Source organism: Squalius cephalus (genome assembly GCF_949319135.1).
Source record: "Squalius cephalus genome assembly, chromosome: 13".
NCBI classification, from domain to species: domain Eukaryota; kingdom Metazoa; phylum Chordata; class Actinopteri; order Cypriniformes; family Leuciscidae; genus Squalius; species Squalius cephalus.
Genome location: NC_137134.1, coordinates 37,174,583 through 37,192,870, shown reverse-complemented (window position 1 = coordinate 37,192,870; position 18,288 = coordinate 37,174,583). Strand labels below are relative to the sequence as shown.

The following is an 18,288-nucleotide window of genomic DNA, read 5'->3' as shown; positions in this document are numbered from 1 at the left end:
GTCGGCTGAAATTGGTCTTCGTCGTTTTTTTTTCGGCTGATTCGACATGTTGAATCGCCGTCGGTGAAAGAGGGAACTCTGATTGGCTGTTCACTTCAGCTTAGTAAACGAGTCAGTGAACGAGAATAATAGCAAAACAGCGAGCAAAGTCAAAATGGTACAGATAGAAGACCGTTCTAATGTTACGTCATCTTACCTGAGTGTTCCATGGCGAATATTTAATATTAAAACGAGAGGAGTGGAATAAAGAAAGTGTTTAGCAGGATTGATATTCAAAACGGTAAGCTTTGTTTACGGTTTGTATCTGCAGCCAGCCGCATCGGTTTCCCTTTTTAAATGACGAATATAGATGAATATATCTGCAGAAATAGACAGTTGTCTCATTTACACGCAGGCGCAGAATGGTGACAGTCGGCTGTAGTTCTCTCGGTGTGTTCAGGTGCAGCTTTTTACCCCGACACGAGGCTACAACACAGTCGCTTCATCAGCGCTAGTTTGTCGGCGTCGGCTTGGTGTGTCTTGGCTTAAGAGTCAAATCACTTGCCAGAAGGCTGTGTGGGCTGGTCACATAGATGAAACTGGGAAAGGTCACAGCATTTGTATATTGTTGTCCTATTGTAGGTTTAATACTCGATATTGCGACAGAAACTTTTAACTCTCTCTTTTCCAGCACTTTAGACACAGTTGCTCCGTTGCGCTTAAAGAAGATTAAAGAAAATAGTCCAACGCCGTGGTACAACGAGCACACTCGGGCCTTAAGAGAACAGCCAGAAAAATGGAGCGCAACTGGAAGAAAACAAAACTAGAGGTATTTCGCATTTCATGGAAAGAGAGCTCGATTGCTTACAGAGAGGCCTTAAAAGCTGCTAGATCTGCTTATTTTTCAAACCTATTAGAAGAAAATAAACAAAACCCTAGGTATTTATTTGACACAGTGGCTAAAGTAATGAAAAATAAAGCTTCAATCCCAGACGTTTCCAAGCAACACAGCAGTAATGACTTTATGAACTTCTTTACTTATAAGGTTGATGATATCAGGGAGAAAATTATAACTATGCAACCGTCTACTACAGTATCGCATCAGGCAGTGCATTGTAGTCTCCCTGAGGAAAAATTTGATTCATTTGTTACTTTTGGAGAGGAAGAATTTACTAAACTCGTTAAATCATCTAAATCGATAACATGTATGTTAGACCCTATACCGACTAAGCTACTGAAAGAGATGCTTCCAGAGGTCATAGATCCTCTTCTTAATTTCATTAATTGGTCTTTGTCATTAGGATACGTACCAAAAAACTTTAAAGCTGGCTATGATTAAACCGCTCATTAAACCACAACTTGATCTACAGAATTAGTCAATTATCTCGAATCTACCTTTTCTGTAAAAGATACTAGAAAAGGCAGTATCTTCAAAACTATGTTCCTTTTTAGAAAGAAATTAAATCTGCAAGGATTTCCAGTCAGGATTTAGACCGTACCATAGTACTGAGACAGCTCTCGTTAGAGTCACAAATGATTTGCATCATTTGCCCTAACGAAACTTACCAATTCACTAAATTAACAGAATGCATAGCTGATATAAAAAAAACTGGATGACTAGTAATTTCCTACTACTTAACTCTGAAAAAACAGAGATTCTAATTATTGGACAAAAAACTTCCTCACGTAATAACCTAGAATACTGTCTAACACTCGATGGCTGCTCTGTCAAGTCTTCGTCGTCGTTTAGGAACATGGGTGTGCTCTTTGATACCGATCTTTCATTTGAAGGTCACGTGTCTAGCATCTGTAAAAAACAAATTTTTCATCTTAAAAATATATATAAATTACGTCATATGCTCTCAATGAAAAATGCAGAACAATTAGTTCATGCGTTCATGACCTCAAGGCTGGATGATTGTAATGCTCTAGATCCTAATTTGATATCTAATTTTGTCACAGACTTCTACAAAAACATTTACACATCCGTGTTTGATAAACACAATTGCGACAATTTTATAAAGAAAGTTCAAGCTCATGTTCCAGTTATTGATACTGACTTTAAAGCCTTCTGTGATTCTGATTTGACTATTGAGGAAATTCGAATAGCGCTTCACTCAATGAAGAAAGGGAAATCTCCACGCAGTGATGGATTAACTGTTGAGTTTTATATTCATTTTTGGGAGTTAATCAAACAATCATTGCTTTGTATGTACAAAGAATGTATTGATTCAAAATAAATGACAGCATCAATGAAACAAGGCATCATCTCCCTTGTTCCCAAACCAGACAAGGACACTCTTTTAATAGACAATTGGCGTCCAATTACGCTCCTGACTATTGATTATAAAATTTTAGCCTTGGTTTTTGCTAATAGATTAAAGGTCAAACTTAATCAGTTTGTTGCAGAGACACAATCAGGTTTTTATAAAAGATAGGCATATCAGTAACAACATAAGACTTATTTTAGATCTTTTGGACTATACAGATTTTATACATTCTAAAGCCGTGATTCTTTTCCTAGACTTTTATAAAGCTTTTGACACCCTTGAGCATGAAGTTCTTTTGCAGACTCTCAAGTTATTTGGTTTTGGTGACTTTTTTGTTAATATTATTGAAATGTTTTATAAAGATATTAGCAGCTCTGTCTTAATTAGCTTTAATACTTCTAAGAGATTTTTCATTACCTGCGGTGTCAGACAGGGCTGTCCAATTTCCCCCTTTTTGTTTATTTTAGTTACAGAACTTTTATCATTAAGTATTATTCATGAACAAAGCTTGGAAGGTATATCCATCTTTGATAGAGAAATTAAAATCTCCCAGTTGGCTGATGACACAACTCTCTTTTTAAAAGATAAGAGTCAATTAACCAAGGCTATAAATGTCATTGAGCAGTTTTCATGTGCTTCTGGATTGAAACTGAATAAGTGTGAGATAATGACGCTCTATAAAAGTGACGATTCTTCAATCGATGCTATCTCTGTAAAAGAGACCATAAGGTATCTTGGTATTTATTTAACAAAAAATGTAGCAGCTCGACAACAGCTACATTTTTCTGGACGGGTCAAGAAAACCAAAAACTTCTTTAATCTTTGGCTCCAAAGAGACCTTTCCCTTTATGGGAGGGTTCTTTTGTCCAAAGCAGAAGGATTATCTCGTTTTGTCTTTCTCTTTTTGTCAATGACTCTACTGCTAAAGGAATTAACAATTTTTTTCTAGACTTCATATGGAAAAACAAACCTCACAAGCTAAAAAAAACAGTCCTTTCAAATTGTCGAAAAAAAGGTGGACTTGAAGTGTTAGATTTTAGTGATACAGTGAACACCTTTCGGATAAATTGGATCAAAAAATGCTTAACAAATCCTAATTCTATATGGTTTTTTTATACCGAATCATATCTTTACCAAAATTGGTGGCCTCCCCTTTATATTGAAATGTAACTACTTGCCGAACAGATTGCCAGTTGCACTTTCTACATTTCATCAGCAGGCTCTTCTTGCTTGGAAGTTATGCTACACCCACAACTTTCTATGGAATAACTCTAATATAAGGATTAGGAATAAATCTGTTTTTCTCTCTACATGGTTTAACAGGAATATAATTGGAATTCTCTCAATTTTTGATAAATCTGGTCATTTTTTATCTTATGAAGAATTTATGTCTGTTCATAATTTCCCTTTACCGTTTAAAGAATATAATGCAGTGCTTAAAGCAAGTCAACTTGTTAAATGTCATCTAACTTTTAGTAAGAGTGTCACCAAAGAACCTGATTTGATCTTAGATGCAATATACTTAGTAAGAAATGTAATAATAAGCATATTCGACACATTTTTCAGAGTAAAAAATATAATGTTGCTAAAGGCAAATTTTATTGGGCCTCTTTTATTGAATTTATAGACTGGAAGGAAGCCTGGTTGTTACCTCATAAGTATTGTATTTCAAATAAGACTAAGGAAGTTCATTTTAAGATCTTACATAAAATATACCAAGTGAATGATACTGTTGCAAAATATATGGATGTTGACAGTTCTTGCTCATTCTGTGGGGATAAGGATGATCCATTTATTTTTCCAATGTGAAAAAACTCAAAACTTCTGGAATAGGTTATACTGTATCTTCATATTGGCAGGCACCTTGATTCTTCCAAATAATTTAAATTAAAGGATATAATCTGTTACTATAAAGAAGATAAAGCTAGTACTTCAATTAATTACATTGTACATTTTTTTATTTTGTTTGGAAATTTTTTTATTCACAAGCAAAAATTCTCTAAATCGCAGCCTACTTTTCCGGATTTCTTAATTGAAATTGATACATTTCTGAAGTCTCTAAGGTTGATTAAAAACAAGAAAAGTGACAGATTCTTGAAATATTATGATGATATTTTTGATAATACCACTGATGCATAATGTTTCCTCTGTATGTCTTTTATTTTATTTGTATTGATTTATTTTTATATATATATTTATATATGTGAAGCTTTACATATACTTGATATAATTTAATTCCTGTAGAAGTTATATTTGTTCTATACTTTGTATCTGCTTGTTATCTGATACATATTAAAAAAAAATTTATTATACTTTACTATTTAGTCTCGCGGTGATGACGTCACCACTTTCACCGTTGCGCGACGCGTCTCCAGAGTCTTTTGAGGTAAACAGTTCACACGTTAAATCTCGTAACTGCACTATAAAGTTTACGCAACATTTTACGGGGTCTTTTCAGAAAGGTTTTATCGTGTGTCTGTTTCTTTTCACATACAAAACGGTAAGATGTTAGCGAACTACTTTGTTGTTATGAAGTTATTAGGGAATCGGATTCATATGGACAAATTACAAGGATTGATAATGTCATCAGCGGCTGTCTTTATATTTACATTTATATTACTGTTGTTATATTTTACTGTATCATTCTTGTATTCTCTATATTCTTGTTGAATGAGTATTGATAGTCTATGGCTCATCACTATTATCAGAGCAGCTGAAAAGCCTCTTTATTTCATGTCAATAGATCCTGTTTTCTCCTCATTCATTATGCTGATGTCTTCAGATCTGTAAATTCACACATTAAGCTCATTTTATTGTCAACAGATTTGAGCAAAGGACATGATCAGCTATTGTGACATCTACAAGATATAGGTAAGTTTTATAATGGCTTTTATTTCAATAATCTGTGATGAACCATGTTTCATATGCAACACAATAAACAAAAACAAGTTGAGTAAGCCTAACTGTATTGGTGCGCCATTTCTTTCTTGCAAATCTGTAAATATATTTTTATGTTTTAATCTTTTTTTTTTTATTCTTAATTTTTTTATAATGTGACCATAAATACTTTAAGGGACAATGTGTAAGTTTTTAGGTATTTTATTATCTAAAATGAATATAAATTATTCATAAATATGTCTCAATGGTGTACAAATACCTCTGCTAATTATCTAACTTTTCCTTGTAAACGAATAATTTATTATCTTTATATACATGGGACGGGTAGGTCCATGGCAGGGGGTCAATCCAGCGCTCGAATAGCGTACCACCCCCGGGAGCAGCCATTGGCTAACAAGCCATCATTAGTAGTAAATCGCCATCACCTGCTTTCAGATAGAGTGGCAATACTACAAAGAGCCGTAGTTAACTGACAAGCTGAGGGCGCTTTCACACTGGCAGTTTAGTGCGGACCGGGGTGCGGTTCGCATGAAAAATCGCTAATGTGAACGCTGTCATCGGACCCGGATGCGCACTAGAGTACCGAACCCGAGACTACCTGGAGGAGGTGGTCTGAGCTCGGTTGCTCCCGAACCGTGGCGCGGTTCGCGTTAATGTGCAAGCAACACGGACTCGGGTGCGCGCTTGTTCAGGAAGTATAGTATCCCGCGCATGCGTATCACTGTCGATATCATTGTTTCCTCACACACGACAACCATGAGTGGCAGGGGAACGTTGTGGGACACTGAAGAGACACTATGTTGTGCATAATAGCACCAAAAAAACATACAAATTACAGCTATGCTCAGTCGAGTTGTATTCTCCATGCGTTTTCCGTGTGCGTTTGCGATGACGTAAGATCACTGCAAACGCACCTGGGTTCGATACAACTAATTGAGTGTGAAACCAGACCAACGCTGAGGGGGGCGCTGGGAACTAGCGCACTCGGGTTCGGAACGCAGCAAACGAACCCAGTGGAAAAACGCCCTAAGCCATATCACATTAATTATCGCAGGCGATACGTCCGCGATATTAATGTGATATGGCTCAGCTTGTCAGTTAACTACGGCTCTGTGTAGTAAATGCCGCTCCATCTGAAAGCAGGTGATGGCGATTTACTACTAATCAAGGAACTGGCTTTACTGACGAGATGCGCCTAACAATGTCATGCGATATATCGCCCAGCCCTAGGAGAAATTCTTAAACAATGTCCCTTTAAAGTGGGTTGACTATTTTTTAACTCAATAAGTGATTTCTTCTTGATTTTGTCAGATCTGCTCCTCCACCTTCAATGAAACTCCTCCTCCTCCATGTAAGCTCCTCCTCCTCCATGTAAGCTCCTCCTCCTTCAATGAAGCTCCTCCCACTGCAATTCACCAATAAATGCTGGAATATTCCCATCAGCTACAAGTGAAGACGAGCATCAAACCATCAGGAAGAGCTGAAATCTGCAAAGACAGAGTTTATTGAAGGACAGTGAGAACATGAGAGATCCAGAACACTGCAGAATGAAACACACTGAAGAACAAAGAGGTTGGTGTTTATTCCTGATTCTTCATTAGTGAGGCTGAAGAACATTAAGGTTATTAAGCAGTTCATCAGATTTAGCTCTGTTATAGTAGGACAAATCTAGTTGTGAATTACAATTAAAGCAGCAAATAATATGAACCGGGTGCATTTTTATTTTTTAACAAGGATGTTTGTTATCTGTAAGTCAATATAAGTATTATCTGAGCATTTATTTCTGTTTATTTTACATCTGGTTCACAATTACTGCAACCATGTTATCAAAATTATGGATATGTCTTAATACAGTTTTAGCGCATTCCAAATATTGTTATTATCTTGCTAAAACACCAACATATAAAAACAATTATGAAATAAATAGACTTTGCTACACGTGGTTTAGTTTGTGTAAAAAACAGGGAGTTTTAAAATTATAGCATTATTGCGTATTTTTAAAATGTTAATATTTTAGGTAGTTGCATAGTTTATCAAATATTTAATAGTTCTCACTTCAAAAATGTGATTTATTCAGAGCTCCTAAAGGGACATGATGGAAAAACTATATTTCATTGTTTTTACGTTCTTTAGGGTTGCAAATGAACAAAGACGTTTGCTTTCCTGCTCCAACCCCCTCTTTCTTACCACAAGGGCCATTAGTGATCCGTAAAGAAGTGCTGATAGTGATAAAGGTCTGTCGGCCAAGATGTGTGTGTACATCTGAGGTTTGCTAAATGTCACACCTTCAGTACGATGTGGGAGAGCTGTAATCTGCTGATTGGTCAGTTTAAATGTCTCACATTTTGTTTGTCACAAGATCAAGAAAGGGATTAAAGAAGATTGTAAAGCTCTGTTTACTGCTGGTGTTAAGATGTGTTTTGGTTGATTGGACCATAAGTAGACGAGGGAGACACATTCCCATTTACACCTGGTGTTTTAATCTGTCTCTTTTGTCTACTTTCAACCCCTTCTGTCCAGATTTCTTCAAGGGGAGGGTCTGTGGGCCGGCAAATGTATGGGCTTTCTCAATTCTTTCAGTCTAATGGACGAAATAAGATCACACAATTTGCATGTGAACGCGACTGGAGATTAACAGAATACCGCTTTGATTTCTGCTCTGATAGCTGCAAATCCACGTCAAACACAAAGTTTTTTATCTTCAAACCAAACTTGTGTCTTTAGCCGTCAGAGTTAAAATCTCGTCTGGCTAGCACGCTTCTCATAATGTTTAGCATTAGATCAGTAGACGGAGATTAGACGGTCTTTTGTTGCTGTTTGAACACACTCAACCACATGAGCGTCTACATTATGAAAGCAATCCCGATTAATGTGTTTCCGACTACCTCTAGAAGTGGTCAAAAGTGGACAAGCTCAAAGCTTTTTAGAGGCGTTTACTCCAGTGTTTTGCTATTCTAACTTCTTGGGCTGGGAGAATAAATCGATGCATCGTGAATCGAGAAATTATTCCTGATCGATTCGGAGATTTTCCCAATGCATCGCAATTCTCTCTCGAATCGATTCTAAGCTTAGTTTTTAACAGCCGAAATCACTGCGTGCTTTAGAAACAGCCGTACTCTGATTGCTTCCATGGCTCACACACACCGCTTGAACCTTCTATAAAATAATCATTCATAAACTTCTAAAAGGTTGAAGTGAATTATAAGGGTGTTTGCAGTGGGCGGTTTACATTAATCTTGGGTCATAAAAGCATTCTGAGGTGAGAGTACATTCTCAGACTCAGACGAGCGCACGAGCGCTTTTCTTCGCGAGCATTAAAGCGTGCGGTTAAAAACTAGCCTACAGCGCCATCTGCTGTTAAAAACTAAGCTCAGAATCGATTCGAATAACTTAAAACGAATATTATTTTATAAATAGTATGCCGTATTTGGTATTGAGAAATGGTCTGTTAGTGATTGGTATATAGTGGAGTTACAGTATTACACCGTTAGATGGCTGTCTTTAAGAGTTAGTCAGAACAAGGAACTTGTTTTAGCGCTGTTGTGGGAAATTTTTTAAAAAGACAAAGATTGCTCAACTCAGTACTTTCTGTTATTAGATGAGGATTTTATATATATTTTTTCACTACATATTTTTTTTCTTTGATTGATTTACTGAGCACTTTTTTAACTTAAATTTCAGGCCCGATGGATGAGAATGAAGAAGTGAATGAAGTGGAGAAACATCAAAGAAGATCTCAGAAATCTTTCACTTGCACTCAGTGTGGAAAGAGTTTCACATGCAAACAGAGTCTCGAGATTCACATGAGGATCCACACTAGAGAGAAACCGTTCACATGTGATCAGTGTGGGAAGAGTTTTACACAACAAGGACACCTTCAGGGTCACATGAAGATCCACGCTGGAGAGAAACTGCACGAATGTGATCAATGTGGTAAAACATTTTTGAGGGCTTCAGACCTGAAGAGTCACATGACAGTTCATTCACAGGAGAAACCACATTCATGTTCTTTGTGTGGAAAGAGTTTTTCACGTCTGCAGAGTTTACAAGTTCATCAGAAAATACACACTGGTGTAAGAAATCACATGTGCTTTGAGTGTGAGAAGACTTTTATCACAGCTGCAGATTTGAGAAAGCACCAGAGAATTCACACTGGAGAGAAACCTTACAAGTGTTCACACTGCGACAAGAGATTCAATCAGGCAGGATCCCTGAAATCACACGAGAGGATCCACACTGGAGAGAAACCGTATCACTGCACTGCATGTGGGAAGAGCTTCACTCATTCATCTACTCTACGCATTCATTCAAAAACTCACATTAAGTAGCTTATCTTCAGTTCCAGCACTTTCAAGTGCGATGCCACCTCTCTTTCCTATTAGTTTGTCTTAACCAGCCTCAACCACGGCTGTATCCAGTTATGAAGTCACCGAGGTCCAGACTTCAGTATATTTCTGAGGTGTATATAACAAAGGTTGTGAAATAATTCTCTAATATAGAATTAACTCTACTTTAGTGTTGCAAGGATATTGCACAGCTCCAAGATCTTCTCGTCTGAGCTCTGCGGTCTGTCGCCGCTCATCAACATCAGAATATTGAGATGATCAATCAAATCAAAGTAGACAGGCGATATATCTGGGACACCGGCGATTCTAGAACTCTACAGCCCTGGCCACAACCATCAACAGTATAAAAGAAACGTTGTCAACATTTGTCACATTAAGTAGTTTATATTTAACTGTGAGATTCACATCAACTCAAAGATAAAGTTCCTTCCCAAAGAGCAATATCACATATATAATGTTGCTTAATATAATCTATACGTTTAAAAGTACAAGTGTTTTTTTTTTTTTTACTTTTTTTTTTACTAACTGTTCTTGCTCAGGAAGCTGAAGAAGAGGCTGATTGAGATGCTTTATTATCTTGTTAGTCAATAAAGAGAGAGATCTGTCTTATTTGTTTCCAGTTTTACTTTCTTTTTGTATTTGCTGAACCAAATATTAAACTTTTATTGTCCATTTTTTATTGTCTGCTCTTTCTTCTTGCATCAAGAAAAAAAAAACAATTAGTTACTTCTAATGTTTTCCTGTTGTTAGTTTGATTGCTTCTATTGCTCTCCTCATTTATAAGTCACTTTTGATAAAAGCGTCTGCTAAATGATCAAATGTAAATGTATTTTATTTAACAGATTTTATAAGGAAGCAGATTGATGGAGGTAAAATGTGTGCAATGGTTCTGTCACGGCAAAGAGCACAAAAGCGGCAATAGCAAGTAAAACTGGTTTATTTAAAACAATATCAGAAACCAGACTCAATGGATGAAACACAGACACAAGAGGTGAGAATAAATAGGCGCTGGTGATTCACCTGGAGGATCATTAGCGACCACGCCCACAAACACACACACAAACACAGCGCAAGAGTCAGTGAATTCATCAACCGTGACAGGTACTCTTATGGCTCGTTTCCACTGAGCGGTACGGTACGGAACGGAACGGTACGCATTTATTTGCGTTTCCACTATCAAAAGTTGTGAATGGTACCAAAATGCCGAACTGTACCGTACCACTTTTTAGGTACCCTTCCATTGGGGTACCTAGCACAGTGGTATAGTACTAAAAGGTGGAGCTAGACTCACTGCAGGACGTTGATTGGTTGACAGAGAATCGTCACTTTCGCGTGCTACAAGGGGAATGACAACATAAGAAGCGCCATTTTTTTATACAGTTTAATATAATACTACTGTTACTGTGCACGAAATTTAATTTTAAGAGTTTTTCAGGGAGAATGTAGTTGTTTAAAGCTGAAATCTGTGGTTTATTTATAAAGATGATTTTTTTTTCCCCGGTTGTGAGATCCATGCGATCAGCGGGCGCTCGGCGCTCATGTTTCCCGGCTGGATGAGCCTTTCCTCGGCTAGTTCTTCTGACGTCGCCGCTGACTCCGACGGTAGTGGTTAAACATGAGATATAATTCGTCTTGTGTAGACCTAACGGGCGATCTTTGGTCTCGTGAATATATAATTCGTTCCCTGTCAATCGTTTTGGCTGAGGGCTAAGTTTAGTTTCATATTATAGGCTATTTGTATTTAACTTTACTGTTGTAATTTAGACTAGAGCGCTGCATTTGGATATTTGACTGAATTCATCCTTGATGAATAAAAGTATTGATTTATTTTATTTCTTTCCCAACAACAACGACTGCAGTATGCAGGTGCGGGAAAACCTGCAAAAACAGCCGTGGCCTAAAGATCCACCAAGCCAGGATGAAGTGTTTGGAGAACGAACATGTGTCACAGCGCACAGATGCTACATCTGATGAGACTCAGGAGGAGCCGAGCCAGGAAGCACCCCATAGCGCTCAGAGCCTCCGTGTGCCACTAACCGTCCCCCCAAATCTTCTGCCCCAGGCAAAGGCGCGAATCAAGTGGCCAGACGGCAGTCTGGAGGCAGTTCGACGAGGACGTCGACAAGGTGTTTGAAGCAACAGAGAAGGGAGATGTGGATCGAAGGCTGCAGGCAATGACGACCATCATCTCCAGCCTAGCTCAGGAGAGCTTCGGTGCCGAGGAGAAGCGATCAACTTCAACCACCTACTCCATGAACCACAGGGCAGCGAAGATCCACAAAATCCAGCAGGAGTTGAAGTCCCTCAAGATGCAGCACAAGGAAGCCAGTGAGGAGCAACGCTCCCCCCTGGAGTTGAGAGCTGTCTTGAGGAAAAGGCTGATGACCTTGCGCAGAGCAGAATGGCACCGAAGGCGTCGAAAGGAGAGATCCAGAAAGAGAGCTTCGTTCATTGCCAACCCCTTTGGCTTCACTAAACAGCTCCTGGGACAGAAGCGTGACGGAAAGTTGCTCTGTTCAAAAGAGGAAATTGACCAGCACCTGCACAGCACTTACAGTGACCCTCTCCGGGAGGAAGAGTTGGGCCAGTGCAACATCCTTGTAGATCCACCTCCCCCACCAAGGAGTTTGACAGCAGGGAGCCACCGTTGAAAGAAGTCCAGGAGGTTGTGCGTAAGGCACGATCTAGAACTGCCCCTTGCTACTCAGGCGACTCTGGAAGATCATTCGAGTCATTTGGAGAAGAGGAAAGGTGGCACAGCAGTGGAGATTTTCTGAGGGAGTCTGGATCCCCAAGGAGAAAGATTCCAAGAAGATCAATCAGTTCAGAATAATGTCATTGCTGAGTGTGAAAGGCAAGATGATCTTCAGTATAGTAGCATGGTGTCTGACCAACTTCCTCTTAACTAACAACTACATAGACACATCTGTGCAAAAGGGAGGAATTGCTGAAGTCCCAGGTTGCTTAGAACACACGGGAGTGGTGACTCAGCTCATCCGGGAAGCTCGTGAACACAAGGGAGACCTCACGATACTGTGGTTAGACCTAGCCAAGCTGGTCCAGACCACCATGACCAAGCACCATGTGCCACATCACACTGCAGATCTGATCTTGGATTATTACAACCATTTCAGGATGCGAGTCTCTGCAGGATTTGTGACATCAGATTGGCACAAACTGGAGGTGGGAATAATCACAGGCTGCACCATCTCTGTAATCCTATTTGCGGTGGCTATGAATATGATTGTCAAATCGGCAGAGCCTGAGTGTCGGGGGCCCCAAAGCAGAGGAGGGGTCCGCCAACCGCCAATCAGAGCATTTATGGATGACCTGACATTCACCACAGAGTTAGTGCCAGGAGGCAGGTGGATACTCCAAGGGCTGGAAAAGCTCATCCGGTGGGCTCGGATGGAGTTCAAATCAGCCAAGTCCCGTTCGCTAGTGCTGAAGAAGGGCAAGGTCACAGACAGGTTCCATTTCAGCATCAAAGGGGCAAAGATACCATCACTGTCAGAACAGCCGGTGAAAAGCTTGGGCAAAGTTTTTGACAGCAGCCTCAGAGACTCCGCATCAGTCCAGTCAACCTGCCAGGAGCTGGACAGCTGGTTAAGAGCAACAGACCGTTCTGGCCTCCCCGGCAAGTTTAAAGCGTGGATTTACCAACATGGTATCCTACCAAGAATACTCTGGCCACTACTTGTGTATGAGGTTCCCATTTCCACGGTGGAGACCTTGGAAAGAAAGGTCAGCAGCTGTCTCAGGAGATGGTTAGGGTTGCCCAGGAGTCTCAGCAACATCGCCCTCTATGGAAACACCACAATGCTCCGGTTGCCTCTGAAATCCCTGGAAGAGGAGTTTAAAGTGACTCGGGCACGTGAGGTGCTGATGTATGGCAGGAGTGCTGGTGAAGACAGGGAGGAAGTGGAGCGCCCAAGCCGCTGTGCTCGATGCACAGGCTCGACTGCAGCACAAAGAGCTTGTGGGAGTGGTGGCCCGAGGCAGAGCAGGCTTGGGGATGTTCCCAACACCTCCTCGACATAAAGAGTTGAAGGGGAAGGAGAAACGCAGCCGAATACAGGAAGAGGTCAGAGCTGCTGTGGAGGAAGAAAGGACGAGCAGAGCAGCTGGAATGGGGTAACAGGGTGCCTGGACCAGGTGGGAGCAGGCCATGGACCGCAAGGTCACTTGGACGGAGCTCTGGCAAAGCGAGCCGCACCGCATAACCTTCCTGATTCAGGCAGTGTACGACGTCCTGCCTAGCCCAGCAAACCTCTGTACATGGGGAAAAGCAGACACACCAACTTGCCAACTGTGCCCAGCTCGTGGAACGCTGGAGCACATTCTGAGCTCCTGCCCAACAGCGCTCGGCCAGGGTCGTTACACTTGGCGTCACAACCAGGTGCTGAAATCTATTGCAGACACCATCAGCAAAGAGATCAGCAAAGGCGGCCGAGGGAGCAACATCACTCGCTCAATCGCATTTGTTAGGGCAGGAGAACACCCACAAGCACGGAGGAAGGCACCTGCAGGGATTCTGGCATCAGCCAAGGACTGGAAACTCTCTGTGGATTTGGAGAAGCAGCTGAAATTCCCCCAGCACATCGATAGGCATGCACCTCGCCTTCCAGCCCTGTGCTCGGCAGTCTGTGACCAGATGTTCATATTTGGTCATCTTTCTTTCGTGGGCTTCTCCCAAGCGGTCCTCCCATGGCACGGTCAGCTCCCTGATGATTATATTCTTTGTGCTCTCTGAGACTAGAGTGATATCTGGCCTCATAGTTGTGCTGACAATGTGCTGGGGGAATTTCAGCTGCTTCTCCAAATCCACAGAGCAAAGACCCGAAACACCCGAGGACCCTAGGTTACATCACTGATGATGTGTTCAGGTGCATCTGAAGATGGGTTTCAAGAATTTCCCCAGCCAAAAATTAAATTAAATTTCTTACTGACCCCAAACTTTTGAACGGTAGTGATTAATATTACAAAAGATTTCTATTTCTGTTCTTTTGAACTTTCTATTAATCAAAAAAGAAAAAGATAATTGAGCATCAAATCATCATATTAGAATGATTTCTTGAAGGATCATGTGACACTAAAGGTGTCAGACACTTCTGAACGACATCAGGCTGCGCCAGACGGAGGTTCTGAAGAAAGACTTCAGGAATCTGATCGATACGGTACGCAGCACATCGCCTGATATAACGATCATTGTGTCAGGACCGCTTCCCACGTACCGACTAGGACATGAAAAGTTTAGTAGATTATTCGCGCTAAATGAATGGTTAATGTCATGGTGCAATGAGCAGAAACTGCTCTTTGTAAATCTTTGGAATCTGTTTTGGGAGCGTCCTAGGCTTTTCCGTGCTGATGGCTTACACCCAAGCAGATTCGGAGCGGATCTTCTGTCGGATAACATCTCCAAAATGTTAAATACCTTTTGACAAGTAACCAAAAGTCCAAATCATAGTCTCTGCTGCACCATTTTAACTGATATAAATAATAGTGTTGAACATTGCATAGAAACTATCTATTCCTCGTTTAGTGCGATCAAATAATAAATCTACTGCAGGATCTAGGAAAAATCTAATTGTTATTAAAACAGAAAATACTGCTATTAGTAGGGTTGGGTATTGGTTGGATTTTATCCGAGACCAGTACCTACTCTGTATTTTTTAAACGGTTCCGGTTCTTAAACGGTTCTTGAACCGGTACTTAAGAAAATGAAACCGCACACTTTATCAAAAAATAATAATACCTGTGTGTGTGTGTGTGTGTGTGTGTGTGTGTGTGTGTGTGTGTCCAAACTGGACACAATATTAACTTAAATCTTGAAAGATTTTCTGATTTCTGATTAAATGGAAAAATGTGCCGTTTAATAGGCTACTGATGTAGCCTAAAACACTTAGGCTAAGTTAAGATAAAAATTTTCTCTTCTCATATTATGACTTTTACTTTAAAATAGAAAAATATCTGACACTGAGCAGAAATATTTAACACACACAGTATAGCCTCATATAAATATACTTGATATACTTCATACTTGATATGCAAGATTTGCAGTTGGTATTAAAATACTAGACTCCATGTCCACCACGACACTGGCAGCTGAACTTGAACTTTAGTCAAGCGTGTCAGAGATTTTGTGATCTAATCCGCATTCGTACAGTTTTTTTTTTTTTTTTTTTTCAAAACCGATTATGCTCATCAGTGGTTGTATATCAAGCAGGGGCACGTTTGTGTGCATTATATTTTGATTTCACCGGAACGAATAGAGAGTCTCTGCAACGTATTGAAGCGCGCGTCCGAGTAAAGACGGTGCGGTTTGCGTGGGCCACAAAAGAAAACACTGTATCAGCGCCACTGATCGCAGCAGCAACAAGCACTTTGATCACTTGATTTAAAAAACACATTTTAATGCTAGATTGTCTCTTATTGCTCTGCTGGTTAACTGGAGATGTTTTATTATTGGAACATTCGTGCCACGAGATGTTTTATAGGGGGCGGTAAAAAAAAGTCAGGCACCGAAAGTTTCGTTCTTATTCGGTCTCGTTACTACCGTTTACGTCGGAACCGGTTCTCTTTTGGAACCGGGTTTCGGTACCCAACCCTAGCTATTAGTAAACAAAAACAATTTCTAAAGCTAGGTCTTCTAAAAATTAGATCACTCACACCTAAGGCAGTTATTGTAAATGAAATAGTCACAGATAATAGCTTCGATGTACTTTGCCTTACTGAAACCTGGCTTAAACCAAATGATTATTTCGGTCTAAATGAGTCTACTCCATCAGGATACTCCTATAAGCATGAGCCCCGTCTGATTGGTTGTGTTGCAACAATCTCTATAGATTGTTGCAAACGGTGTTGCAACAATCTATAGAGATTTTCTTAAGGTTACTCAGAAAACGGGTTATAAGTTTATTTCATTTGAAGTACTTGTACTAAATGTTACACTCTTAAATGTTAGAAAAAAATCCCTATTATCTCTAGCCTTGGCTATTATAAGGAAACATGGAATTAGTTTCCATTGTTATGCTGATGATACTCAAATCTATATTTCATCACGGCCGGATGAAAATGCTAAATTATCCAAATTGACAGAGTGTGTTAAAGATATAAAAGATTGGATGACGCGCAATTTTCTTTTATTAAATCCAGACAAGACAGAGGTACACTGTAAAAAAATGTATTGTCAAATCAACAGTAACTTACTGGCAACAATTATCCAGTAGTTGCTGTATTTCATTCAACAGTAATATTACTGTAACACTAAATACAGTACTGTTAAGCATTCTGTAAAATTAAATACATTATTTTACTGTATTTTTTTACCATGTTAAAACACAGTATTACACCGTTGATTTGTAATAATACTGTATAGTATTATACAGTTATGAAATGTTATTTTATGACTTTTATAGTGCTATTATTATTTTAATATTTTATTATAGGAATATTATTTTAATATAGGAATATTATTTTAACTGTTAATGGGAAATAGAAAAAAGAACAATTGAAGCTTTAACTGCACAACAAGGTTTATTGTGTATTTTTAAACAATACATTAGTAATAATAATGTAATATAACACAACAATAAAAATCTGCTTTAAAATAAGACTAATGAACAATATATAATTAATAATTAAAATCAGTGAACAATTCATGTATTTCAATTCATGCAAAAATGATCCTGAACAGGTAAAAAAGAAACTTAGAAAGAAAGCAAGACAGGTGAGGATGAAGGCCAGGTGAGGAGGGTAGTGATGGTGTCAAGTGGAAGAAGAGCGACAACACTTCTGATAATCCTGCAAGGAATGATAAGCACAAATCAATCAGAGGCAAAACATACAATTAATAATCAAAAAAACCTAACTCACATTATCAACACCTTTTTAGGAGATTTTTTTTTTGTCTATGGTATCCACCTTATTTTTACAGTGGGCATGGCCATTTGTAAATGAAATGTGTCTGGCTTCCGGTGTCATCTGCTTACAGTTATTTCTAGCAGTACAAAAAAGCTTGTTATGCTTCTTGATATTTTGATGTATTGAATTTGTCATAATTGTCAACAGTTTATAGCACAAATATTTTTATCATTTACAGCACTTTGTTATTCATCTCGTTATTTCCATATAGTGGGTAATGAACCGGAAGTCTCGCACATTCACAGAAAATAGCTTAGGTAGGCTACTTTAGTTTTTACATACAAGAAACACGTTCAACTTGGACACGCAAACGGTTTTCTGTGGTAACGAACAAATACTCTGTAAAAGAGAATGAACATGTCCTGTATCAGAAGCTAAAGTAATAAATATTGAGAAGGCAATGGCCCATATTCTATATCTCTGACTCCAAACAATCGGTCACTGATCAGGGCTGCGTTTCCCCAAAGTATTGTAACCTTAAATTGATTATAGAACAATTACCACCAATGGTCTCTACGATCAATTTAGGCTTACGATGCTTACTATAGTCAGTTCCTTTCAGTCATGTCTGTCGATTTGATTCTTACTAATTTTAATGATGAAAAACACGTGCGTGAGCTCACGCCGTGAGAGGCTAATGTGAACGCTGAGCGGCAGCGGGTTAGATTAAATTAACGCAGATATGAGGTGTGTCTCAGGTGTGTTTAAACTAAATAACTCCCACTTGATTAGGACTAACAGTAGCTGCTGTTCATTTCTCTGCTGTTCGATTCTCGATTTTGAATCAAATTTCATTAAGATATGCATAGATTTGATTTTAGATTTGATCATATATTTTAATTCTATTCTATGCATACAGTATATCAAATTGA

At 39.2% G+C, this 18,288-nt stretch overlaps 1 protein-coding gene across 1 annotated transcript in view; it reads left to right on the top strand.

The window, feature by feature from the left end:
- The window catches only part of LOC307169656 (uncharacterized protein), a gene marked incomplete at its 5' end in the record, with an annotated part of 30,836 nt that extends 21,236 nt beyond the window's left edge, over positions 1-9,600 (top strand). Inside the window, 2 exons of the mRNA XM_079890387.1 lie at positions 7,668-7,684; positions 8,829-9,600. Of these exons, the coding sequence (XP_079746513.1) occupies positions 7,668-7,684; positions 8,829-9,475 (664 nt within the window). The 3' untranslated portion in view covers positions 9,476-9,600. The remainder of the gene's footprint in view (positions 1-7,667; positions 7,685-8,828) is intronic.
- Between the last annotated feature and the right edge of the window lie 8,688 nt (positions 9,601-18,288).